This window comes from Echeneis naucrates, chromosome 17 (genome assembly GCF_900963305.1).
Source record: "Echeneis naucrates chromosome 17, fEcheNa1.1, whole genome shotgun sequence".
Lineage (NCBI taxonomy): Eukaryota > Metazoa > Chordata > Actinopteri > Carangiformes > Echeneidae > Echeneis > Echeneis naucrates.
In genome coordinates, this window is record NC_042527.1 from 14,778,719 (window position 1) to 14,806,089 (window position 27,371).

The window sequence follows — 27,371 nt, forward strand, 5'->3', positions numbered from 1 at the left end:
TTGCTTTGACACGCTATCTCTATTGCAATGTGTCCATAAAGAGGTAATCTAATATATATATTTTATATACTCAAAACCAGAGAAGGTAACTCCCGATAAAACCACAAATGTGGCAATTTCTTAAAAAATAAATGATGGAAGAGTTAAGATTTGTCTTGTTTTGGAAGAAAAAAAAAACAAAAACAAAAACAAATAAACCAAAAAAAAAAAAAAAAACCAAACAAAAAACAAAACCTAAACAAACAGACATGGCAGTAAAATCAAACGCAATATCCAAACATTAAGGCACTAGGTGGGCCAAATGCTACACCTGTTTAGTCTTCTACAAATAATTTACATTTCAAACAGTGCAGTTTTACATTTTGTTAACTTAATGTTTTCCTTTTGAACCATTTATCTATGAATCAATGTAAGGCAATACAATACAAAAAAAACCAAAAAAAAAAAAAAAAAAAAAAAAATCAATACAAGGAAAAAAGATATTACAATGTACCAAATAAACAAACAAAAAAATCATTTAACTTTTAGGACTCCTATATGCCATTACAATGGGATATTCCTTATGGCTTGGAGCAATAAAAATAATTATAATAATAAAAATAATGCATAGATTTAAATGATGATCCGGCATGCTCCTCACTCAGTACTCAAAACATCTAATACTCGTGTCCAAATACTCTGTCCCAAACCTGATAAGTGACTTGTAGAGTGATAAGAATAAAGGCAAAAAGGCCAGAACATTAGATGAAGGCATCAGTCTTTTTTCTTTTCTTTTTTTTTTTTTTCTTTTTTTTGCGGCTGGAACCAGAAGTATGCTTGACTTTAGCTTGAGTATCTGTCAAGGTGGGGAAAGAAATGAGAAAATAGAGATTCATCCACCCCTGAGACACAACCATTCACTGCAGATCTGAAATCCCTGTATGACAGTACCTTAACCCAAACACATACTTGCAGGAGTTCTGGCAAAACCCGCGTTTACCATCAGAACTGTCATAATATGAAACACAGAATGGCTCCATGACATCGAGTCCTTCTATATTGCTGCACTTTGTTTAGTTCCAGAGAAGTGTGCCATCTTCTGGTAGAAATTGAGAGCTGCAGGTTTGCTGAGTTGGATGATGGGTTTTCTCTTGAAGGGCAGAAGGTGGGTTGGGGAGGGGGTATCAGGCCTCTTAATGTCCATGATGCCTTGTGTTGCAATTTTCCAGCGCTGGTTATTTGATATATATATATTTTTTTTCTTTTTAATGAACTTTCTATGTAATACAGGTTTCTCCGTGTTTGAGGATGAGGAACGGTTCAGGTGGTTAACTGAAAGAAAGAATAGAGACAGGTGTCCAGTAAAAGAGAGACACTATCTTAACCTTTGTTAGTAAACCTAATTTAAATCGACATACAACAGAAAAGCTTATTTACAGACACTGCAACACCGGTACCACCGCTGCATCATCTTTGGCAGGTATTGTAAAAATCCTTAATGTGGACCATTTTAACAAGAGTTGCATAGTAAGTTAGTTACTAAACCCAACAACACATTAGTGCCAATTAGAAAAACAAGATTCCCAAAGTGTCAGAGATCCCAGGAGTCAACCAACCAACCAGGAAGTGTCTTGTGTTAGAAGCACCCAGTAACACAATTAATAAATAGACAGGTTTAAAGTTGTAGACAGGTCTAAAAAAAACAAAACAAAAACACATAAACACTTTCTGAAGAAGTTCCTGTCAACAAGTGCTGGATGTTGTGTCTGCTGCTTGGAGGCTGGACTGCGCTCTGCTACAACACAGGAGACAAACAGCAGGTCATGTGACTGACTTGACCACATCCAAGCCCAGCAGATGGGATTAAATAAGACTTCTGACTCCAGTACACCCTCACTTATAGTCAAATATAATATTACACTGCCTTATTGTAGCTCATGCAGTTAGCCATAGCTCTCTGAACATTAGTGACTGAAAAAAGGAAACATTTATATGCAGCAGTATAAAACATCAGGAGTGTGAAAGCACAGAAAATGAGTCCCAAATCATCAAATTACCTTAGCTTTCCTGTATTGCTTTTAGGGTTCCTGCGGAAGGACTGGTTTGGTCCAGAGCGCGTTGACATAGACCGCGGAGAAGCTCTTGAAAATGTAGATGGTGGGGTCTTGGGAATCTTCTTTCCAAGGTGACCAATCCATTTCTTCTGTTCATCTTGGGTCAGGGCCAGCAGGAGCATGTCCCGGGCAGAGGTGACATCATAATTCACTGTAGGGGAGGGCACAACGTGATGCTGATTAGAAGACCTCAAGATTTAGGATTCTTTTCCATATCAACTCATTAGCTGGAATATTTCTCCATTAATGGATTATTCCTTTGATCCATAAATCATGACGAAACAGCAAATCCATCACATTTTCCCTAAAACTAAAATATCACATTTTTCAGCCTAAAAAGTATTTCTTTTGCTATCATAGGACAACAGGAAAATCAATTAAGGAGCTGGAACCAAAATATTTTCCGATTTTTGCTTTAACAAATTACTCAATTGATCTCTTAACTCATTCTTGAAGATTAAATTTGTTAAATCATATAAATCATGTGTTTGTTCAAATTCTACTTCATCTTAAGTTAAAGTAGTTGAAAATCTATTGAATGATTTCAAAGCATGATTTAGAATATTAAAGTGGCAGCTGAATGCATTATGCTTACAATTCCAAACAACTACAAATTCATCAACAGTCGTATCAGACCTACCAACACATTATACATGTTCAAATTCAGCACTGACTAATACATTTACTGCTAATGACACCTTACTAGATATATTAAAAAAATAATTGCAGGTCTAGTTAAAAAAAAAAAAAAAAAAAAAAAAAAAAAAAAAAAAATATATATATATATATATATATATATATATATATATATATATAAGAACTATAAGAGTAAAACTAAGTTCGTCCTTCATAACATCACATTAATGTCAATAACAACAGGACTGCTTGCAGATTACCTTTGCAAGGAGCAATAACGTCCTCCTTTTTGTCGAAGTGGTCTTTGTGGCACTTGACGTGGCAGCGGCGACACTCTAGAGCCGGAGGCGGCTTGAAGACGTGCCACAGAGGCTTGGCGCAGGCCTCGCAGTTTGAAGGGAAGTGATATAATGTGGGGATGAACTCATGGCCTTTGTGTGGGAGACAGTTGGTCTTGTCCCCCTGAGGGACCGTCTCCATGTCTGCCTCCTTTCTACACTCTCCTTCATTGGCATACAGAATCTGCATACAGACAGAGAAAAAGAAGCACTTTGTGAGAACAGCATCCCATTATGTGGTGGATTTTAAAATATAGAGACATCTGCCGGACAGGAAAGAGCCTCCTACCTGGAATATCCTTGGAATCTCTTCTGTCTCAGCCCGGTACACGTCTCCTTGTGTGACTGGCCTCACGTGAAAGAGTTTACTACACGAGAAGACACACAATTAACAATTACATGTTATTAATCTGTCAGCACTAATGATCTGTGTCCATCACTTCTGTAGAAAACTTTGGTTTTGTTCCAGGAGCAGAGGACAGGAATAAAAGAAATACTTACTCAATATCTAGTACCATTGAAGGGTTTGACTGTTCCTTATCCTGTTCATCATTGTAGAACAGAATTTTCTTACTGCTCACGACCACATACTGAAAATATAACACAACACAATGAAAGGAATGCTGATACTGTCAAAGGGGAGGATATGGCTTTTGTTGTAGCAGCATAGCAAGAGTTGGTCGAAATGTTTGTGAACAGAGGAAATGCCTACGAAACACAGCACAACATACCTGCTTCTTCCATCCATATCGTTTGATATTAGCACGATTAGGAATGGACAGCCAACCCTCCAATCTGGATTCTGAAAAGCAGCCCACACGAGAGGAAGTTACTATTGAAGGTATTGTATGTTTCTAACCGTGCAGTGTTTAAATGTAAACTCAACTGTCAGGGGGAGGTGGGAGTGTTACAAGTGTCAAGTCACCAAGGTCAAAAATTATTTCATACCAGAAAGACCGCCTAGCAAGCTCTGCCAGCATTAAGATTCTGCTCTGGAGTAGGTGACAAAGGATGAGTTTCACTATCTATGCTGCTTCTGCGGCTACTGCATCACACTCCCCATGAAGGAGGGAAAACGGCCTCTTACGGCATGTTAAAAGCATGGAAGATAAATGATTAATTGAGAGGTATGACAATAACCGGTTTGCAGTAGAAATTAGTAATCTATATATATATAAAGTATTTAATTGCATCCAATTAGCTTGCTCACACACTCCTTTAATAAAAAAATGTGTATACATGATTTCATGTTAAAAAAATTATAATCTAAAAGTGCATGCAGCTGAAACATCACAAGCTAAAAAGGAAACACGAACTAATAGGGGCTTGTCTACTAAATGTGACACCGTGAGAGAAAACTTTGTGTCCACGACGAGCAGTACTTCTAGGTGAACATGCCACACACAAAAAACAGAAAACAGTGTCAAGTGTTTGAAGCACACGGTGCCATAAATCAAAAACAAATTTTTCAGTTTCAAGAGACATTTTGAAAGGTGCTGAGAGTGATGTGTTAAGGCTCACACAAAGTGTAGTCAGTAACCTCTGATCTCATGTGGTCATTTTACCGTTACGGCTTGAAATTCACCACCAGAACTGACAGTTAACACTGTGCTATTCAATGAATTTTACTGCTAAGACTCTTTCGACAACTAACACGTCATTTAACTTCCCACTCAACAACACTTCTTTCAAAAGTGTGTCATGAATTTCCCCAGCAGAGATGGCAGTGTCACCTCTCGCAAAAGAACACTTAAGAAAATCAGGGGCAAAAAGACAAACACACAACAGCTGCAGCGCAGGCCAGGCAAGATGGGGCTCGTCCATTCAGTTACTCACAGAGGGAAAGGAATAGAAGTTACAAAGATAAGAAGGGCAACGAGAACCAACTGGACATGAAGGGAATAAAGAGAGCACGGTTTAACCACAGACACCAGTAATATATTAAAACAGACCTAGAATGAGGGTAACCGAGTTGAGATAAAATCATTCACTTTAGGCAACTTTTTTGAAGTATTTAGCAGAGGTAAAATCTATGATTGCCTCAGCTTTCTGCCCTAAACGTGCCAAAGCTAAACCTGCATGCACCTGTTCAACAATCATCTGCTACTGCTGTTCTATATACATATATATATACAAATACAATGTGTGTTAAATGTGCTGATATCTAAAATCCATTCCCAGGATTTTTTTTTCTCTATGGTTGAGATCTGAGTTAATGTAAGCACCGGAGGCTGCAGGGATCTTACCTGCCATGTTGCTGTCTGTCTCATCCGTCTGTAAACTGGTAACACTTGAGTTATCCATGCGCTGTTGCAGGTCATTTAGTTTCTCCCGGAGCTGTTCGATGTCACTCTCCTTGCTGTCTAGCTGCATCTGCAGCTCGTTGCGATATGTGCATTCTTCGGCCAGTTGCTGATGGCAGAAAAGTGAAGAGATGTTTGTGTATTCAATTTCATTATATGTAGATTGCACAAGCTTCTAGCACCCAGAGGTGTTTACTTACTGCCTGCATCTCATTCAACTCCTTCTGATACTTGATGGCCATGTGGTTAAATTTCTCTTTCTCCTGGTTGAGCTCTAGCTGAAGCTTGCGGTTCTCCTTCTCCTTCTTCCGCAGATCAGCAGTGTTGCCCTTCTTCTTCTGGTCCAGCTTCATGTCCTTTCGATTCATGATTTCTGCCAGCTTGTTCACTGCCTGAAAGATTTATGCAAATAAATCAGTCGCCATCTATATTGCCAGTGTTTACAGTTTACAGTTTACAGTTACATCTTTACCTGAGTCTTCAGTGTGCGCTCTGTGTTGAGGACCTTCTCATAGTTGGCCTTGATTGAATTTGCAATTTCCTCCCTCTGAGCTGCATACTCTGTCACAGAAAGGGGAGACAGCTTGTGTAATAGCATGATAAGAATACAGCAGATGGGCATAAAGATAAAAATAAGGAATGTTACCATCTTCCTGAGCATGAAACTTCTCATTCAACTCAGCCTTTTCTTTGCTGAGGTTCTCCACATCTTTGGTCAGAGTTTTATTGGATTCTTCAAGCTGCACAGATATGTAGAAGTTATTATTTTTCTGATTGCATTGATTAATAAAAATGTTGCTTTCTTGGTGGAAGGATATAATAAACTTTAGCTGGAGAGGCATGTGAGGTTTTCCTAACCCGTGCAATTGTAGTCTCCTTTTCCCCAATTTCCTGCTTATGTCTCGTCATTGCCTTCTTGTTCTCCTGGCTGAGCTCAAAGTACTGTTCCTCCTGAAGTGCCCGAGCAAGCTGCTCTGATTCGGCCTTGGTCACTGTCAGATCCAGCTGGGCAGACAGGGAGTCCCTTTGTTCAAGGCAAAATACATTTAGTGAGTTAGTTGAATAAAATACTCTGCATTTCAGCTTTCTTGTCAGTTTCATTAGACACATGACAACAAAACTATCTTATGTTCATATGTTGTTTGAATTCAACACAAACAATAGTGCTTAAAATTTTCAGGGGGTAAATAACAGATGGTTAAATCCACCTGGACTGCAACTCTGGATGAAGGCAATTCAGTTACCTACCTTTCACTGCACAATTCCTGCACCTTTTTATGAGCCTCTTGTACCTGCCGGTTCCTTTCCTCAATCTCCTCTTTTAGCTCCTTGACCTGAGTTTTATAAAGCGTCTGAGGGCAGACAGACAGATCATTTAGAACAGGGCTCTCACAATGAACAGACAGCAGAAACACTGGGGGACCAAGAGACTAATACTTACAGAAAAATACTGTTCTGCCTCAAGCTGGTCCTGAAGTTCCCTCATCTGTCCCTCGTTGCCTCTGTATTGTCTGGTCACACAACAGCAAAAAAACTGGTTATTTCATTTCTTCATGAATCTTACAAATTCAAGTGTTTGATCACTTTCTAAACAACTCTCTTTAGTGAGGCAGACAGAGCCAGCCTGTAAGACAGCTGCTGTTTTAAATGCAATTAGCAGCAAAAAACAGCAAAACTGGCTTCCACACTCACCAGAGGATTAGATGCAGAGTGGATGGAGCTAGACTCAGTAAACCCTAATCCTGCCGTGTAAACATGGTCACAGAACAGAAGCTTTGGCATAGTTACCCCCTAAGCTGGAATAACAGCACTTTGCAAATACAAGGCAATTGTAGGGCAATTTAGGTATTGACTTACAAAGAGCATTAGAGGGTAGTGCAACAGAGAAGTAGAACTCCTGGCTAGAGTGTTTGAGTGTAATAATGATAATAACTAGACAAGGGGAAACAGAGACAATGTATTTGCTCTGAAAACAACTGGGAACCTTTTTTTAAACTCTGATACATATAAATTACTCACTTGGTCAGCTGTGCCAGCTGGAATTCCAGCGAGCGTTTACTTTCTAGTGCTGTGTTGATCTCCTGTTTGAGCTGCTTCTCTGTACACCTAAGGCGATCAACGTCCTGCGTGCGGCTCTTCAAGTCATTCTGAGTCTGGATCCGCTTGCTTGACTCCTGTTCTACCTGTATCCTCAAGTTTTTCACCTGGAGGAAGAAGGCAAGAAAACTGAGGTATCGCACAAATGCCTTGCAAGTGCACTTTCATTTGAGATAGCTGAATATTAAAAACAGATGCGAGGGTTCACTTACATCATCTTCCAGCCTTTCCTTTTGCTTCATGAGCTGTTCCATCTTCTGCACAGACTGTTTGAGATCGAACTCTAGCATTGAGCACTGCTTCTCCACCTCCACAACCCGGCTTTCAGCTCTCATTCTCGCTCCATTCTCCTCAGACATCTTCTGCTGAACAGCTGGAGAAGTGACAGACAAAGTCAGCCCGACAACAGTACATTGTACAATAATTTCAGTGCTCTGGACACTTGGTGCCCCAGAAATTCACAGCACATCTGTCCAATATGTATTAAATCTGGCACCTATTCCATAACGATATGCAGAACGGCAAACACAAAAAGAATAAAAAGAGCTACTTCAAATTAAATGCAACTGGATCAAGAGAAAATCTGAATCTGATCTGAAAACTAGTTGAAATATTGAGGACTGCAAAATCAGAAAGTATGCACAGAGACCAAAGAACTTAATCATATTTCAGCATACACAAGATAAAAGGCAAGACATCATTTGGACAGATTTCACTGAACGAACTGCTTTAGAGTCCAGCTTTAATATGCAATGAGGCAATGCCCTGACATGTTAATCATGTCTTCCACTCCTTGAATTCCTTCCACCCAAACAGTCCCTAAAGCTGAGTCTGATTAGATTGTAGCAAAGAAAAGACAAAATAAGAAGAGGGTGATGATGTGAGGCAGAGATTAAATTAGATTAAGGTATCTTGGCAATAGAAATTAAAAGACAACGAAAAGTGGGATGATAAAAATAAAATTGAAAAAAAGGAATGAAAACATGGTGAAATACAGTGAGGGGGACATGCTCTGACATAGGACTGGCATACCATTCATCGCAGCTGATTTTGCTTCTTCAATAGACTCATATTTGTCAGTCAGATGTGCCCGCGTCACCCTGTGCTCAGTCTGTTCCTGCTCCAGACGCTGCTGCAAAGTCTTCAGTTTGTAGTTTAAGTCTATCTCCAGGTTGTTCTTTTCCTGAAGAAGGAGGATATCAGACGCAGATAAACATGAAGCAGAACAGACCACCAAAATACACAAAATAAGAACAGCAGTTCTTAATTGAATAAATCATATTGCTTCAAGATTTTGGGGATTATACCTTCTCCAGATTATTGCTCCTTTCCTGGGCTTGTTTACGTTCTGCCTCCACTTTGGAGAGGCCGAGCTTCAAGTTTTTGTTATCCTCTTGCAGCCCTGCCATCCTCGCTAAGTGTGAAATAAAGAAAACATGACATGAAGCTCTAAATTTTCATTGCCATAGCTGTTTTCATACTTTATACTTTCAAAAACCACATTTGATATTGCTTTATTACGTTCATTATGTCTTATATTAGATATGATTAGTTTTTTCTTTTTTTAATCAGACATCTAGTTTTAGGTTTGTTTACCTGACGTGTTTTGACGTGTTACATACGTAATGTACGTCGAAACATTTTGACACACTGTTTAACTAAGAAAATAACATGAGTATCACTCCATTCCCAGTAATCTGTATAACTTTCAGTTCTTGTTTGCCATTAAAAGATAAGTGACTAGTTTAGATTAGTAAGTCATATATGGATTCGGCTACTCTGCACCTCGTCAGTGCCTCTGTCATGTACAATTTATGCAGCCATCTCAAATGTTTGAATCTGAGTGAGATTATTAGTCTTAAAGAACAATTCCTAAAAGACCAGAATGTGACTCAATAGCCAAAGTTTCATCTCCCAGATTTGGATTTTGCCTTGGAAATACATTTTCACTCTTGTCAAATGTCAAATATCAAATCAGAGAAATAAAAAAATAAAAAAAAATGTCCAGTGGGTCACCTTGCAGCTCCCTGATCTCTTCTGATCCCTGACTGTAGTTCCTCCTCTCAGAGTCCAGGTTGCTCTGAACAAGCAGAAGCTCCTTCTCCAGCTGTGCTTTGTCTCCGTCAGCGGCACGGCTCCTCTCCTGCAGCTCACGGTTCAAACTCTCCAACTGGCTCATGGACTTTGCCATCTCTGTGTGGCTCTTCCTCAGTCTTGCTGCTGTGTCTGACTCTGCACGCAGCAAATCATTGGCCTCTTCCAGCTGCCGGTAAAAACAAAGGGTCAAAAGGGGGTCACAGAGAGCTATACCAATTGTCACAAGCCAGGAGTGCGCCTGTTCATGTCAGCGTTTCTCAGCAGTTTCTGAAGGGCTTAGGTGCCATTGCGGCTTTTGGCAACTGCACGTTGTCAAATATTCTATTTTCACATTGTATCATTACAATTTCATTTAAACACTAGATAGGATGTTTTTTTACATTACACACATTAGCAAGAAGGCTAAGAGTCAAATAATGTTTGCATCATCAGTGAACATGTGTTCTATTGTGATTATTGCAAAATAATCCTAACAATAAAATGACTACCATTGAGTTGATATAAACTGCAATTTTCTTGCTCTCCCATATCTGTCTGACAATATAAATGTCTGCTTCCTAAAATTCTTGTTTGGTTGGATGTCTAGACAGATAATTTTCTTTGTAGCCAATAGTCATCTGACTGTGATCTGTAGCTTGTCCAGTCTTTTCTCTCCCTCTCATTCCTTTGGCATAGTTATTTTATTTTACATTAACATTTCTCTGACATCAGTCTTCTTGATTTCTTAGCCTGTAACTGATGCAATATTTGGCAGACAGATTTTCTCTCTGGCTCAGTTATGTAGTAAACACACAAGAGATGCTGAGAACTCATTTTCACTCATCACTGACTTATCTCCTGTCACAGTAAAACGTGTTACGCAGGCCGTTGGCGACTCCAGCAAATTGAAGTGTACTAATGAAGTGCCTTTAAGCCTGATTAGCCCTCAAAGGCTCATGAGAGACATGCTTGAAAACTCACCAACCCATGCAACACTGGCAGTTACACTGGCATTCTCTTCTTTCGTATCTATTTCTCATGAATTAGAGCCCCGCGTTTTCTAAACAAATATTTAAATTAGATACAATATGGTATCCTTTCCTGCTTGCGCAGCCAGTCTAATTTTTTATGTTCACTGCAAAAAAGCACAGGAGCTGTGACTAAGTCTTGCAACAGTTGGGAAAACCCTGCATGTGAAAATGTACTGTACCTGATTCTGCAGCTGAGCAATCTTGTCATTCGATGCTTGTGAGTTCTGGCTGATCTTCCTCATATCTTCCAGCTGCTCCTTTAAAGTTGATACTAGAAATAATAAGATTATAAGAAAATAAATTAGAAATTCCCAGCCCCATTTGAAAGCCAAGAAAAATACCCCTCAAACTCCTGAATAATATTATTCTGTTGTTGTTGTTCTGGGCACAATATATCAGGTCTTCAATTCTAACAGCTTTTACCTTGTTAATCAACTTAGCGCAACCTTCAGTATACAGTGGGAAATTCAGAGTAATGTGCATGACAAGATCTGTAATAACAGTGAGCAAGAGGGTAATAGCAGAATACCAACTAATGTATTTGGGAAATGTGCCTGGGCCAAATCAAGTAATACTGAGAGGCCAATGCCATCATCACATAACTAAATGGTGTTCAAACACTAACTTTCTCACTGCTTCACTCTGCAATTGTACTTGTGTGTCTCAATCAAGCATCAGTAATGCCTCATCATCATTACCCTCATTCTCCAAATTGCGTCTTTTCTCTGCCTCTTGGTCAGCTTTTCTTTGGTACTCTGTGAATCTGTGCTGCAGCATAATCTTGTCCTTCTCCAGCAAAGACATGCTGGCCTCTGTAGTCTTCCTTAGGTTTGCCTGTGGAAACAGACAGAGCAGCTCTCATATGCCAGGAACAAATAATCCTTAGTACCTAGAGCCCAATTTTAAACATTTTTACATTTTACCAAAACATTAAAGCTGTAGGTTTAGTAATACTTCTTTATATAGATATAACTGCAAAGCAAATCAACACCACAGAAACAAAAAAGGGAGGTAAAAAGCCCAAACTTTACCTCTTCGTCCAGTTCTTTCATGATCTTGTCAATCTTGGTGCTTGATGTCCTAGAAAAAGAGTTTTTGATAAAAACACTTAAATACTAAGCCCTGTACTTTAGGTTCAGTAGAATTTGCCATTGTTTATGTCCATTATTTAATATGATCATTTATTTGTGATACTTTTGGTATTGTATGTACAGGTTCTTATTAAACCTCAATGCTTCTCTTCATATCTCTGTAAAAATTGTTGCTTTTGAGAGCAAGTGCTTGAGAGAGAATGCTTCAGCTTGACTTGTAAACCTTTCAGTCTGTGAATAACTGACCCATTTTTTGTACCTGCATTTCTGCTCCAACTCATCCTTCAACTGCATCTCACTGTGGAGTTGCTCCTCCAGATGGTAGATTCTTTTCTGTAGGTTTTCCAGCTAAACAGAACCACACCATTGGAATTAAAATATTAGGTAAATATTATAAATATTTTTTCCCCTTAAAATCTGTGAACTTCTACTTACGTGACTCTTGTCTTCCTTTGTGGAACTACTGCGTTTGTCACTGGTCTTTGTGGTGGAGCCGCGCAAAAGGCTGAAGAGGGAACACATTATTTTTACAGTAACAATGACAATTCAATTTAGACCTTGTTAAAAAAAAAAAAAAAAAAAAAAAAAAAAAACTTAAGCTGTCACTATTTCTTTGATAAATAATAATTATTTAAAAAAACAAAAAACAACAACAAAAAAAACCAAAAAACCATATGATATGCAGGCTATATATTAACGTCATACAGAAGATTTGATGTATCTTTGATATTTGCTCTAAAGTAGGTCATTCTAATGATTTCAAGGATGATGTTGATTTCCACAATTCAGGTTGTGCAACACAGACTGACCATTAGATCATGCTTTCATATACATGGAATTTTTATTTGGTGTTACAAAGACTCAAACTGGCAACTCTGCACTTTGAACATTGTGGCAGCAACATTTGGCAGACTTACTGCTGATTGCTGTAGTAAGTGAAGCCCACGAAGGGGAGCTGGTTGCCCACAAAGGCCTTTGGTATAGGAAAGGTCTCCTCCTCTCCCCGATCCTCCTCAATGTCGTCAAAGTTACTGGTATCAATGTCACTGCTCAGTTCAGGCACTACTGGAGCATCCGCTGTACACGGTAAAAGGAGACAGAAGACTCATGATGAAAAATGGGACCTTCAAAGTTCATTACATATGACAAGTTGTTAAAGGTACAGAATATGATGCAAACATAAGATCCAACATTAATACTAAACAGCATTTGAAGCTCTATCAACACTGACCAACAATTACATCTACTTTATTCATGTTCTCAGGGTTGTTCCCATCAGTGAACACGACAATAAAATAATATTTGAAACAAAAGCAATCAAAATGTTTTTTATCTTCGTTGTTAAATAAAACTGAAATAATAGATGAAAATATACTCTAAATTTATATGCTCACGAGACATCCTAAATGCTCATATTTATGATCCACTTGGGCTGATTTTTCTTTCCCCCCAGTATCATTTTGAACACAAATTCCATTTTTAATCCATTATGGCAAAATTGTGAATTTCATTATCTGGTACAGACAAAAAGAAACAGAAACCAGTGTTTCAGTTTACTCTTGTATTTTCTGATGACAGATCTCTTTTTGAACCCCCTTAAAACAAAGGAAAGCCGCCAGCTAGCAGAGCTGAGCAGCCAGTGGAACGACAGGGCTGGCCAACAAAGTGCTGACTTCAGGCTAGTCAAGTATTAAATATAATGCCAGTAAAGGACTGACTACAGGATTTATCTTTACATTTCTAATCTCTCAGCTTCGGTGTCAATCCCAGAGCATTAAAATTTGCACTGAACTGCTTCCCCTTCTGTTGGCCTCAAAAACACTGTGCTGCCAATTATTACTCCAAGCAGGAATCACGTTTAGTCTTGGATAGGATGTTGAATGAATGGCTTGTCTACAAGAATTTCCTGCAACTGTCCGTAGTAGGTCAAATGGAAAACACAAACGCTGGCTCTGTGATTGAAATAACAGTGAGCAGATGTGAGAGGTGTGAAAGCAATCTGTGGTCTAAGCAAGGAAAAATGTTCTTACTCTCTCTGATGTTCTCCCATGTCCACTGGTCATTCTTGAAGAAAGGATGCCTCTTGATCTCATCTACACCATTACGGCCAAGCCGAACTTCCCTGGAGGGATCAGGAAGACATGATCAGTTCAACTTCAAAATTTCTGCGCTTGAAATTAAGGTGACTACAGTGGTTATGAAATGATTAAGACAGAGCCCAAATGAGCAGTTGTAGAACATATAATCTATTTCTATGAGAACAAATAGAGGTTAAAAAAAAAAGCTAAACCACAAAATCTATGTATATTAACCCAAAATCTCCAAATGAAGGAAAAGCATTTCATCTACTGACCCTTCCCTCATTCGGAAACTGCAGTGGAACTGTATCAAAGTCATAAACGCAAGCCATGAAGAATATCCCATAATCCCATTTTTAAAATTAAAAAGCAGTCTAAAGACTGGGCTAAGGCTTTTTCATAAGAAGTACACTTTGCTGAGCCACAACACAAACAGGTTGTGGCTCACAGGTTTTTCAGTAATAAGGCAGGTCTACTTCATTAATACCTAATTTAGGCTTCCTGATGGCTGTATACATACATATACAGCCTAAGTGTTGCTATGCAACAATTTAAAAACTGATATTTTCCAAAGATATATAATGAAACATTTCTGAATCCCAAACAGCACCAGCACAGCACTGGGGAACTTTAAGCTGTGTGGGTGTTTTTAAAAATAGCAACAGTTAGAAAGCAGTGATCCATTTTGATTCTTCTTTGGTACTCTGAACATTTCCATCAAGATTCTTTCCACAGTGGTTGCTCTGCACCACAAAACACTTCACACCTAAAAGACAGGCTCTACAGATAAGACCCTCGTCGTGACCCAGTGCTTGGTCTGTTGTTCTCTAACCTGTCAGTCAGGAAAGCACAGATGAGATTCTTGGCATCATTGGAGATGTCGCTGTCTTCAGGGAATGTCAGAGCATTCTTGTGGTTCATAATTTTGCTGTAAGTCCCCACCAGTGAGTCTGCGTAAAAAGGAGTGTCGCCTGTGCACAAGACAAACAATTGCCAGTGGTTATTGATATGTTAAAAGCCAATGAAACCTTTGCATTTTATGTAGAAACCAAAAGGTAAAATGATTTTCACAATGATTTAGAAAGCGCATTATCTTCACATCATCATTAAAGTTTTTGTCTGGTATAATAATTTTATTTATCTCAAATTGTTTCTGCAAATACTTCATCAAAAACTTACCAACTAGCATTTCGTACAGGAATACTCCCACTGACCACCAGTCACACTCTCTGCCATAATATCCATCTCCTCCTTGGGATTTGAGTACCTCAGGTGAAATGTAGTCTGGAGTTCCCACTGCTGTGTCACATCGTACCATACCATCCTGGGGGGGTTGGGGGGGTGAGGAAAAAAATATTAATTACCATGTCGAAAATTGAGAGATGGTAATCATCATGAAACTGATCATAACAACTATGTGGAAAAAGTTTTTTTTTTTTTGTTGTTGTGGGAAACTGAATGTAATACCTTGTTCATTTTCATGCAGGTCCCAAAATCTGCCAGTTTTAAGTGACCTGCTTTGTCTAGCAACATGTTATCAGGTTTCACGTCTCTGCAAAGGTAAAAAAAAAAAAATCATATTAAACATGTATACAAAACACAGAAAAGATAAAATAAGACAGTTAAATCAATTTGCAGGTATGTATATGTGCAGTTAAGATTACGGATGCTTGTGGGTCCCATTTTAGACTTAAACTCTGGTTAGGTCTCATATAACTTAACATTAAGAACTGGACAGTGGGTGACAAAACTACAGCTCATTTAAGATTCAAGTAGAGACGAACAAAGAGTTAGAGTTTCGGGTATAATATGAATTTTGTACAAATATTGTGCCCAGTTGTAGCGTACCACAAGCAGACAAATGATAGACATTAATGCTAAGAACAGTAACAGGAATAATTCTTGCTTATTACAATTTAGCCTTTAGATTATTAGATTGTTGGTTAACAGCGTACCTTGTAGAGTTTGCTGCAAATCTCAAAGTCATAAAACATAAATGTTTTGCACTTTCACTTTGTCCTCCAAAGCCTTTCCAAACAGAGACTTATAAACTGGTAGGGTAAGTTTAGGAAAGTGCGGTAAGGCGAGAGAGAGGTGTAGTTGTATCCCAAACACACAAAATTAAACACGTTTGTAGGAACATTATTGTACCTGTGAATGAAACCCATGGAGTGGATTCCATCCAGAGCCAGCACCACTTCCGCTGTGTAAAAACGAGCCCACTTCTCCGGTACATCATAGTTGCTCATCAAGTTAACCAAGTCACCACCAGGCATGTATTCCATCACCATGTAGAGGTAGCGATCATCTTGGAAAGCAAAAAAGAGCTGTGGAATGAGAAAATAAGCAAAAAAATTAGTGACTGAGATTCAATAAACTAATTTCCTTCAGATTCATGAGGTCTGGTTAGACAACACAAGTCCAGGTTACGGAGGGTTTACATTACACCATACCTGCACCACCCATGCACTGTTGGCAAAAGCCATGATGTCCCTCTCCTCCCAGAAGAAAGCAGAGTCTGACCTCTTGATCATCTCAAATTTGCTGAGCAGCTTCATGGCATATACTTTGCATGTGGCTTTGTGTCTTACCTGAAAAGATGAATACGTGACAGTAAAGTCAGAAAGATTTCATTATTATGAAATTAATATGAAAAGTACTGGATATATTTGAGGTTTATAAACTATCATTAACAAAGTATTAAATTGCATTCTTACCAACTGCACCTCTCCAAAGGCACCCCTCCCAATAACTTTAACTACCTCATAGTCTTCCGCTTTCATGCGTAGATCACGAATTTTACTAATTGTTTCCTTGTCTGGGGGGGAAAAAAAAACAAAACAAAACAAAACAAGAAAAGATAGATGTTACAGAAAATTATATCCACACAATTATTTATACTTTGCATGAATTACTGCATTGAGATTAAGAGGAGTCTTGGCCTTAGCCTTGCACACTTGGCAGTATCATTGTCAACCATGCAAATGGCAGTTTCTTCTATGTTGTTTATATTTACTAAAATGCAGTTTCTGGTAGTTACATTTTGAGTGAAAGGTCACCCTCCCACTCACTGACGCATATGCAGGTGCCATTTAATATTAACATAAAAGTAGAGGCTGAATTTTACAGGAACATCCAGTGTGTTGGCAAACAGAACAGACCTCTCACTGACGTAACAACACCAGTTCCCTTAGGGGAGATAGTGTTCACTGTTCAGCCAAATTTGGTCATAGCTGGACTTGGGGGATAATTTCCAATTCACATGGGTCATAACTGGCACGAGAATGCACGGAAAAGAGAGGTGCGGGGGCATCCAAGTTCAATCAATCTAAAAATAAAAAGCAAACCCTGAACTATTAGCATAAGAACATTTGAGAGTGAGTCATTTCCACTCTGAGCAGTAGTTCTTGGGCTCAGGATCCTTACTGGAAAAATCCCATAGGACCAAAAACACATATGAACCATGATTAGAAATGGTAGAAATAGCATTTCAGGTTTATTTTATGCTTGGTGAGGGGTGGATAAGGGATTATTTCCAGTAGACCCCAGTATATATGCAGTGGAGCAATCAGCTGATATGATAATAGTGCAAGGCATGATGTATGGAAGAGAGTTCAGAGGAAAGAGTGCTTCAGGCGATGCATGCATCTCAATCCAGTCTCACAAGACAGTCAGTCCATTATTATGTAACAATCAATACATTTCTAACACTCGGGTGCTATTGACAAAAGTACAGTACAATACAAAGAGGTATTGCAGAGATGCTTAATGGAAGTTTTTGCTTCAGGGTTTAAAGTAGCTAGAACTGGTATGCAAACAGAGGCCTGAATTTTATTTTGCTTCAAAAATGAATGAAATGCTTTGAAGTGTTGCTCAGCAGGGAAGGCGGAAAGGAAGATGAAAAGTGACAGAAGACTGCAAAGTCTGTCATGGACAGGGAGAATATCTTCGATTATAACAAGGGATAGAAACAAAGGAGGCAAGAACAGCAAGCATGTTTGGTCCCTGTCATTTTGTTAATTTATAGATTTGTCGATGTGTAATTCAGAATAAAACACACTTATATCCCTTAGATATAGTATTGGTTCTTTGTCCTCACTCCAGACATTGCTGGATTTACAAGTTCTGCATTAAACACTGTAACATGATGGTTACTATTTCCTAGAAATGGTAACCAGCAGCAGAAGCTTTGGTAGGCTGAACCTGTTAAAGAAAGGTCGATTTAGCCACACTCATCTTTGATGGATAATATATGTTTCGCATAAAACATAATTTTAGGGAATCCCTGGTCTGAGGGCCACCGAGAAAAAGAGACGCCATCATGATCGGCATCATGTGGGTCACCAGCCATTTATGAAAGCCTCTTTGTTGGGGCCACTAAGCAGCAGACACCTATTGTGTCCAAGCCCACATAGGAGCAGTGACCCAAAAACAGTCTTCTTTTCTGAGCCTAGACTTGGGATCTACAAATACAAATGGTTAAACTGGAAGACATATTGAGATTAGCACTAAAGCAGGGCATAAGGAGAAAAACATGATGCTAGTTACTTACATCTATTCAAAAAGTTGTCAATGCTCTTGTTTTTCCTCAGGGCAGGAAAGTCAAGGTCATATACCAGTGCATCCAAGCCATCCTGAAGGGAGAGGAAAAGGGTTAACAAGCAGGCAAACATATCTACATGATGCTCGCAACTCCAGTACCATCCCAAGCCACATGGAAAATGCAAACAGAGTGTCCCAGTCAGGGTACTGGTCTTTGTGGAATCGCTTTGAGCTGAGACTTCCACTCTTTTTTGAAAATCTATGAGGGTTTTAGTACATCACAAATTACTGTTTCTATTACTGTTTCACTGTACTATTTCAGTCCTATGTAAGCAAAGGACTAATCCTAACCCAATGATACATTGTCTAAGGATGAACAGGATCTTTATTGAAAGTTGCTTCAGGTTAGGTTTCAGCAGTTTCTTGTCACAAAGCTATTCATGAACAAACTAAGCAAAGGATGTCTTGTTTTGTTTCTGTCAACTTTGTGTTATAGTCACGTAGAAGTTTGCTTGTGCGAGTGTGTGCATGGTGAGAAAGGTCTCGGGGCTTGGGTCAGCTGCTGATCAGAAATGCATATTAATAGGAAGCTATGAAGTCACTGACACACATGGATAAGTCAAAAAGAAGAGTTCTTGAGTGCATCACCACAGAAAAATAGCAGATGTAAAAAGCCTGGAAGTGCCTGGAAGATTTCAAACGCCCACCAGCCAGTTCTGGACCAGCTGCTGGATTTCCCACCCGGATCACTAGGTTTCTAATAAAAGCAACTGGAAGAACTAAGTAGCTTTTGATGACTGAAGCAATGGGGTGGTGCCTTACAAAAACCATACACTGAAGTCAACTATGTGAGTTTATAATACAGGGCTGCACCGCCCACTGAAACTATAGAAGTAACTCCCATCTCACCAGTTCCTGACCCCCATTAGAACACCTTTCATTCCAACTTGAATCGCAACATTGACATTTCAAGAGCAGTAAACAAACATACGGCTCAGGCTCTCTTTCCTCGGGCTCAGCGGGAGCATAAGTGCCACTGGCAGGATTTAATCTAATCTTCTATAATCCAGATAGTCTGAAACAAGATAGGCACACAAGCACTTGAACTCAAAATGGTGTTGTTCATTGCCTATATCATGGACTGGCCAGATGTTGAAAAATCCACATTTATGACACTGTCACAGGTCGGCGACGTTTTGTTTCTCCAAATGTGAGTGGCAAATACTAGTTGGCAAAGTTTGTATAAACAGACAGGTTGGTTTTAATTGTTGACTCAGGCTATATCAGCTCAGCACTCCATCATATCAACAATCATGTTATTTCCATATTGTGAATGTTCTTTCATTAAGTGATGACGGATCTCTTTCTGCACCTCTGAGCAAAGCAATGATGACACATAGTGAATCAGCAGCTCAGGCAGGGTGAGGAATCCTCTTAAGTAACTCTGCTGCTTCTGTTCAGCCAAGGAGGTCAGGGCCATGCCCCTTATATGAGACATAAAAGCAGCAGACGCCCTGCGGGATGGGTGGAAACAAGGAAAAAAGGCAAGTGGGAGGGGAGAAAGGAAAAATGGGAAGTGAAGAATGGCTAGTGGGAAGAACAAAAGCAATGTAGGCATTTGCAGAGACAGAGTGTGGGAAATTAATGAGAGGACAGGCTGAGATCAGCACACATGGCAGTGCTGAGAATCATCTGCTCATCTTAGAGGAGGGAAAACTTTCAGAGGGGAGCATTTACACAAGACAGACCTTAGGCTGGGAGAAAACTGAGGCCTTGTGGGCCACATAAACTTCAGCCAGCCTGCAATGGAAAAAAAATGCAGAAGAACCGAGTCCTTCAGGACCCTAATCACAAGGCTCTGTGCTCAGCAATGCACGTTTGCATAACTTCCTGCCGCAAAGAACTCTGGACAGCCACAGTAGCATTCCTTAACAGGACTGTACACGTCAGAGAGCTATTTTAGGTATGTGGCCAAACAAGTTCTCAACAAAAAGTGAAGGAAGGGAGAGGAAAAAAAATCCATCCCAAGTACAGAGTCACATAGTGAGCCTTATTTTCAATCAGTGCTAGGGCTTAACACGATGACGGAAAGGAGCAGGGAGTGGAGAGCTGGTATGTGCGGGGCTGGCTATTCCAATGGGAGAACAAATGAAGGAAAAAACAAAGAAAGTCAGAAGATTGCCATGCTCAGCGTCTTGTACTGAAACACCAGAGCGTCAAGATACCAGGTATAAAATAAAATGTTTTAAAGAAAATTTGAATTTCAGAAATTCTAACCACTAATTCAACTGGTAAACAGGTACGAAGCTGATTGCAAGAAAATATTGAATACAAACTGATTAAAATTAAATGAGTTAAATTAGTCACTGGTTTCCACCTCTACTGTTGGGTCTAGGAGCTGTCCTTGTGGAAACAGATATCAGGGACATTTGTATTCAGAGATACACAGGTGTTAGGAGTATGCTGAGATGTCTAATTTACTTTACCAATATCAACATAATTTTATTCATACGGCAAAATCTCTGGCTCAGGGCAAATTTATACAATCAAAAACTTGATGGCATCAAAATCAGATATTGGGGTACCAATATCAAGCGTCGCCTATTTGTTTGTACATTTGCATTTCATTAAAAACACTATACACACAGAGAAAAAGTCGACAGATTCAATGTATAAATAAAAAACATCAGTTGCCTTGGTCAACTTATTTGTAATCAAGGTTGTTGGTCAGTGACGAAACATCATCTGTCTGGTTTTAGCTATCGCACACTGATGTGAAGAAAAGCCAGTAGCAAGCACATGGCTCAGCCCAGAAATCAGCCCCAAGCTAGAGTAACAAATATGACAATAATGGTTGAAGATCACTGACAAAGCTCTTTCCAAAGCTAATAATTCAGAGTAGTTTCCAGGGGTGAAACTCTTCCTAGATAAGCATTTCTACTGCACTTCTTGCAGCTGTGAAATTTCCAGTGGCTCAAGACTTTGTCTGCTTTCCATGCAAAGAGGGGAAAAGCATCAATGTGTATGCACAGGCCAAAAGAGGGGAAAAAGCTCAAACAAAAAACAACAATTTACAAAGTATCTGAACTGTAAATCTTGTTTTTCAAAGCACTGAAATATCGTACACTGCAGGTACAGCCTTGATCCAACAAGGCAAGCGCTTATGACGATCAAATTTAAAGAGTCAACAAGACTACATGCTGTTAAAAATGGAAAACACAATAACATAGCAATCTGTCCTACTAGAGCAAGAGTAAAACGACGCATATGATTCACTCATTACAACAAGCACTGGGTGGTAGTAGTCCACAGGCTATGTTTCATTATGTCTCACAGAGCCTTGTGAAAAAAAAAAAAAAAAAAAAAAAAGGGTAGGAAAACAAAGCGTTGCTTGCATGGCTCCGTGTTATCCTCTTTCTGCTGATGCTGCTCAGGGCAGAGGGCAACACATACCTGGGTATCCCTGGTTCATATTATTATTACTAAATAATAAGGGTAATATGTAATATGGGTAATATGGGTGTTGGGATGAAAAACCATCCCAACACCCTATTAATGAAATGTGGTGATTATGTTTAAAAACTGTATAGTTAGACAAAACGCACAAAGCCAGTGGTTGACATTACATACGGCAATTATTTCTTTAAACTTTAGGGGAGAGAAATCCACACACACACACACACACAACACTCACAAGCTCTTTTCCAGACATTAAAGTCTGAGTTAAAATTTCCATGGGAGACTCAGCCACATCATCCCTTTCTGCATGCCAGCACAAGGCATGTGGACTAGTCTAAGTCAAGTCCTACTTCTCACTTCCTTTTCTGCCACCTCTTCAAGACAATATGCTTTCCACATGTGGCCAGATGTGCACACAGGCATTCAGCTATCCATGTAAATAAAAGGCTGCCCTATCAAAAGTTGCACTCATGTAAACACAAATGTCATCATATTAAAAAAAAAACAAAAAAAAAAAAAAAAACAATGGGGCCATTCAGACCATGAAATACTACATCACTTCCTCACTAGGAAGTTCCAGGTACAGGCCCTGAGGTAGAAATGTAAATCGAAGGGAATACTGGCATTCATTTATTTAACACAAATCTTTTATATTTTTGACCCAGCACTTGGCCTGAACTGCTTTTGCACAGTCTTGATGTATGTAATATCAACTGACAGCAAAGCCCACTTACCTAAAAAGGCTGCCTAAATAACAACTCCACCGGATAAACAACAGTGACAGCGAACTCTGTGGTGGCAAAATCGGGCCATTCCATTTCTTCATGAAGTCCCAGCGAATGGGAATCACTGTCAAGAATGCTTTCATGTCAAAATCGAATTGAGTTATTCCAACAGTGGTGAGTACTCAAGTGTTTCCCACTGACTGGGATCGGGCTTGTCAAGCAAAACACTACTATCTTGACTACATAGCCCAAGATTTGACCTCAACCCAACAAATAAGTGCCTTATTAAACACTAACTCAGCTCACTCTGATGCTCTTCACTGGACAGGGTCCACAAAGTCCTTTGTAAGTGGATCAAATCAACTGGCCTTGTAGTCCTCAAGAAATTACATGAACGAAAAGCAGGAGGCTGTAAAATGCAGTGGGTAAATCAAAGCAAAAAGCGGTCCATTATTAAAAGACAAGATCATTTTAGCATGCATCCCTGCACACAGTCAGTTGAGGGAATGCAGAGCTACAAACAGCACAACCAATTGTTGTCCACAGCTGAATAGCTGAGGAGAGCAGTTTACAGCTGGCAGCCCTAAACCTTTGACAATGAGTATGGATTAAATGTCAACCTTAACTGTTTCTACAAATATAAGTTTTTCATCACCAATGTATGATTTATCACTAAACAACCAAGTTAACAGCTTTCCACACAGCTAATTAACTACAATTTGCATATGTCTCACATAACTCTTGTCTATTTTCTAAAGCATGCAATGGAGAATTTGCATGTTTTTGCAGAGATACATATGAAGCAGATGCACCACCACCAAAAAAAATGTAGATACTTTTGACTTTTTTCAGTATTCCATTAGATTTGCTGGGCATAATGTCACTTTGAGCAAGTAATGTGTCATTACAAAAATGCAATCAAGGATTTAGCTTTAAAGCTTTAAAGCTTTAAAGTGTGTGTCTCCAGACAGTTGCTTTACCACTTAACAATGGAGAGACTGGAATATGACAGAAAAGAGAATCTTTATTATTACACTTTTTCCTAAATTAATTACTTACAGAAATTCCACAACTGATATGCTACCCTTGAATGTAGAATCAAGTTCAGGGTGCTGCATGTAGGAAAAAAGATAGGGCAAGGCTAAAGCATGTGAGAGCACTGTACTGGCAAAACCAGAAAAAAAAAAAAACATGGCTGCCTGGAGGGTAAAGCAACCTAAAAGCTTACTGCATGCTTAATTGTACACAGTTCACAATGTAACAAGCTTAAACATAGAACGCTACATGCGCAATTGTTTAAAGGATGACAATTTATCATCTGAGACAGCATCTAAATGAATTATTTAAAGAAATTTTGGTTAAATTATGTGGTTATTCTGTGGGATGCATGTCAAGTAAGAAGCATTGAATGTACCCTGTAAAAATATCATGTATGGTTAATGCTCCTCACAGTATCTCACTGTCGTCATGTGCAGAGCTGTCTCTGTCTAGAATAATAAGAACCTAAGCAGCTTTATCCGTGTTGCTTTGAAGGCTAAGTTTGACCATTAATGGCAAAGTTCATTGAGACAAGTGCAGGCACTCTACAGAGGAAAGACAACGACTGACTGTGGTGGCAGTTACTCAGGTTGGACCTTAGGAGACTTAGGAAACTGGACAGAACTTGGCTTGAAATGGAAACCATACCATATTCTGACTATAGAAATGCAACCTGTCAAAGTGGGGAAAAAAAGGTGCCAAATGAGTAAAAAAAATAAATGATTTCTCTCACTTGGTTTACTTTACACCTTCCTTACCAAATCCCCCATTAAACTGTTTCTTTCACACAATCAGCACAGACACTGCTGTGAGATGAAATCTAATTTCAGAATCGTTACTGTCAGCCAATAACCAGCAAAATTAGCATGATTCATCAAAATCATGTTCTGACATTTGTGCTTCTTCATCTATAAATTAGCTTATAGTTGCAGTACTGTAATAACTGAAAATATTAATCATTATGCAACTTCCCAAAGCTAATTTTCTCTCTATGCATCACCGCAGCCTACCACAAGAACTGCAGGATTAATAATGTTGTGGATGTATTTTATTCAACTCATACTCTATAACACTTCAAAATAAGAGCACTAATCCTAACATGTACATGCAGCATTCACACAATCACTGCCCTTGCAGTTTCCTGTAATTACTCATTACAGATTTAGAGTCCAAATAGCAGATGAAAGAGGGATCAAAACCCAGAGAAGCTAATGCACCCCAAGTGTCAAAGTAAGAACAAAGACTGTTCCAGGAAGCCTTTATTTATGTCAAATAAAGGCAAAGCCCACGAAAAACAAGTTCTAACATATCAACTCAACCATTTTAATATTTTAAATGATTAACTGACTGTGGTACCTTAGTATTAAGTGTTGAAAAGTCCATGTTTTCACTAAATGACTAAAACGCCATTTCCCTCATTCAGAGGATGTTCAATCCAGATGAATCAACCTGTACATTCACTTGATGGAGGCCACATTTGGCTTCCACAAGAAAAACATATGGACAATGTTCAGTCCCTCGTTGTCACTGAAAATTCACATCACAATGCCAGGAATTCTGTCTGTTCAGATTGACTCTCAGAAGTCTGCCTTGAGCACAATGACTCAAGAGGGGGCAGCCCAACTAGATAAGGCGCTCTTCTCTCCGAGCAGGATTTATTCACTGAGTGAAGATAAGGATGACATGGTAAGAATACAGAGCTCGATAGACCAGCCTAGAGCTGAGTACTAAGGTGCAGGCCAACTGTCATCATTAAACTACTTGGACCAGTTCTATGGGGGGAAAAAAAGTGTAAACCTGAACAGTGTTATACCTCAAGAGCATTGCCAACTCAAGACCCAGGTACAGAAACACGGCCAGTAAAAGGCCTGCATTGTGCATTCTGATGGAACCTATTACTCATACCCAAGCATGCTGGCTGCTTTATGAGTTAAATGTCCTGATTCACGGCCTTCAGAAACATGAGTCTTCAGTCCACATAATTTTGGTTTATGGGTAGAGAGCAGAGCCCACACCCAGCTACCTCAGAGCTGCCTGCCTGGTCTCAACTCTCTCCAGACGTGCAGAATGGCTTTGGGACACACAGGGAACTCCAGGCCAGTCAAAGACAAGAGGTTATTTGATTAGCATGGAATTTTATTAAGCTGTGGGTGGAGTTGCATGGTGGCAGAGAGGGCCTCAGCAAAAGGCCTCCATTCATTGATCAGGGGAGATTGCAGAGGGGAAAAAGAAGAAACAACACCCTTGTGTGTGTAGCTGCCAGCAGGAACAGTCCCCACAGCCATTTGCCATTAGAAGTGCAGAACCTGTGCACCTTTAGGTTAATTTAGCTGCCTCTATCTGTAACATGACGGGGCTGGCGGGGGGGGGGGTCATGGAGACGAAACATGACAGATCTCTACAGCAGCCTATAGGCAAACATAGGTAAACACTCCAAGTTGGGTTAGGACTAGGATAGGAGTGAAGTTGTAAGACAAATCCCTTTCCCAAAACAGATTTTGATCTTTGATTTGATTTTGTTCCTTTGCTCAACAAGTCCATCTGCCTGCTAATGTAACCCATGTCTCACAATCAAGACGCAGAAAAAAATTAATCAGTGGCTTAATGTGCACAACACCTGACAAGATTACAATCAAACTATCGTGCACAGAGATCCACAACTATAAATCCTTCCTTGGAGTTTGAGCACTGGGCTCCAGGCAAAAAACACAAAATGTGACTTCCAAGGCTAAAAGATTCCACCCTGAAATCAAGAAATGTTTTGGGTCGATCACACCGTACATCCGGACGAAACTGTTACCATGAGTCACTAAGAGCCTGATCCCTGTGAAATCATTGAGTGCCACAGTCACCCAAGCTCAAAGGCTCTTGATATCAACAAACACTTGACACAACAACACCCCCTTGGCATTCACTCCAGAGTGAGTCAGTTTCCAGGAGAGCTGCATGTAATATATATATTTTTTTAGAAAAATCCATTAAGGTGTTGCTCTCAGGTTTAGCACGTGGCAGGAGAGGCCTTCTCCTCTCAAGACAGCAGAGGCACTTCACCAGTTGTGGCCCACAGACAGGAAGCAGCCGGAGTAAACTCCAGCCAACAGGTGTACTGATCCAGGTGGGGGCCTACAGGTTATAACAGGTAACAACATGTAGCCTGTCACTGGATATGAGACTGCACTGAGTAAATCAAGACAACACAGCACACGAACCACTTCCTAGTGACAACACAAACTGTTATCAGTCTGGAGAGGTTGGCAATGACACCACTCCAGTTGATCAGGCGATTTGTCTTGCATGGCATGTCCCAAAATATGAGCTGACAGTGGGTGTCTTCTTTGTGAAGAGCGTTAAAGGCGGTCGCCATCTGCCAGTCTTATTTAGTTACCACTGCTTTTTAAATGGGTTGCTCTCGCTTTACCGATGCCAGATACTCGCCAGTCACGTTGCCACAAAAGATCAATCTTAATGCTTTTTGGCTGTTAGATCATATAGTATCTGACAGTAGGAGATCAAACTGTTGTATTCTTTCTTTTCGAGAAAAAAAAACCGTACTTTGCACACGACCTTCCTCTCTTTCTCTCAAACACAAACATAGGTGGAAGTAAAGTCTGAGAGCAAAGCTATGCTGTCCAAGTCAACACCGACACTTTTCTAAAGCGAGAAATTAAACGACTTGTTGGTCTCGGAAAGAATTTCTGCTCCAAGGAGTAGACTGACCCAGAATGGCTGACTCGCTAGCTACCTAGCCAAGCTAGCCAGCTACAAACTTACCAGGAGACAATCTGTGTTTATTTCCGACTTGGGATCCTTCAACATGGCATCGATTTTTTCAAATCGAGCCTCCATGCTTTCCCCAGCAGACAT

The 27,371-nt window shown here is 39.6% G+C and overlaps 1 protein-coding gene across 1 annotated transcript; it reads right to left on the reverse strand.

The window, feature by feature from the left end:
* Positions 1 to 999: 999 nt before the first annotated feature.
* Positions 1,000 to 27,371, reverse strand: rock1 (Rho-associated, coiled-coil containing protein kinase 1). The gene is made up of 33 exons (XM_029524590.1): positions 27,279 to 27,371; positions 18,296 to 18,377; positions 16,461 to 16,561; positions 16,197 to 16,334; positions 15,895 to 16,070; positions 15,211 to 15,295; positions 14,923 to 15,067; positions 14,576 to 14,714; positions 13,696 to 13,787; positions 12,583 to 12,742; positions 12,101 to 12,170; positions 11,925 to 12,013; positions 11,606 to 11,654; positions 11,273 to 11,408; positions 10,754 to 10,845; positions 9,484 to 9,730; positions 8,775 to 8,881; positions 8,500 to 8,650; positions 7,680 to 7,840; positions 7,390 to 7,574; positions 6,812 to 6,881; positions 6,619 to 6,722; positions 6,229 to 6,394; positions 6,017 to 6,110; positions 5,843 to 5,931; positions 5,571 to 5,762; positions 5,314 to 5,479; positions 3,799 to 3,869; positions 3,569 to 3,657; positions 3,357 to 3,435; positions 2,990 to 3,251; positions 2,037 to 2,244; positions 1,000 to 1,774 (listed from the first exon to the last, which is right to left on the reverse strand). The coding sequence occupies exons 1-33, from the start codon at positions 27,369 to 27,371 to the stop codon at positions 1,723 to 1,725; spliced, it is 4,140 nt and encodes a 1,379-aa protein (XP_029380450.1). The 3' UTR covers positions 1,000 to 1,722.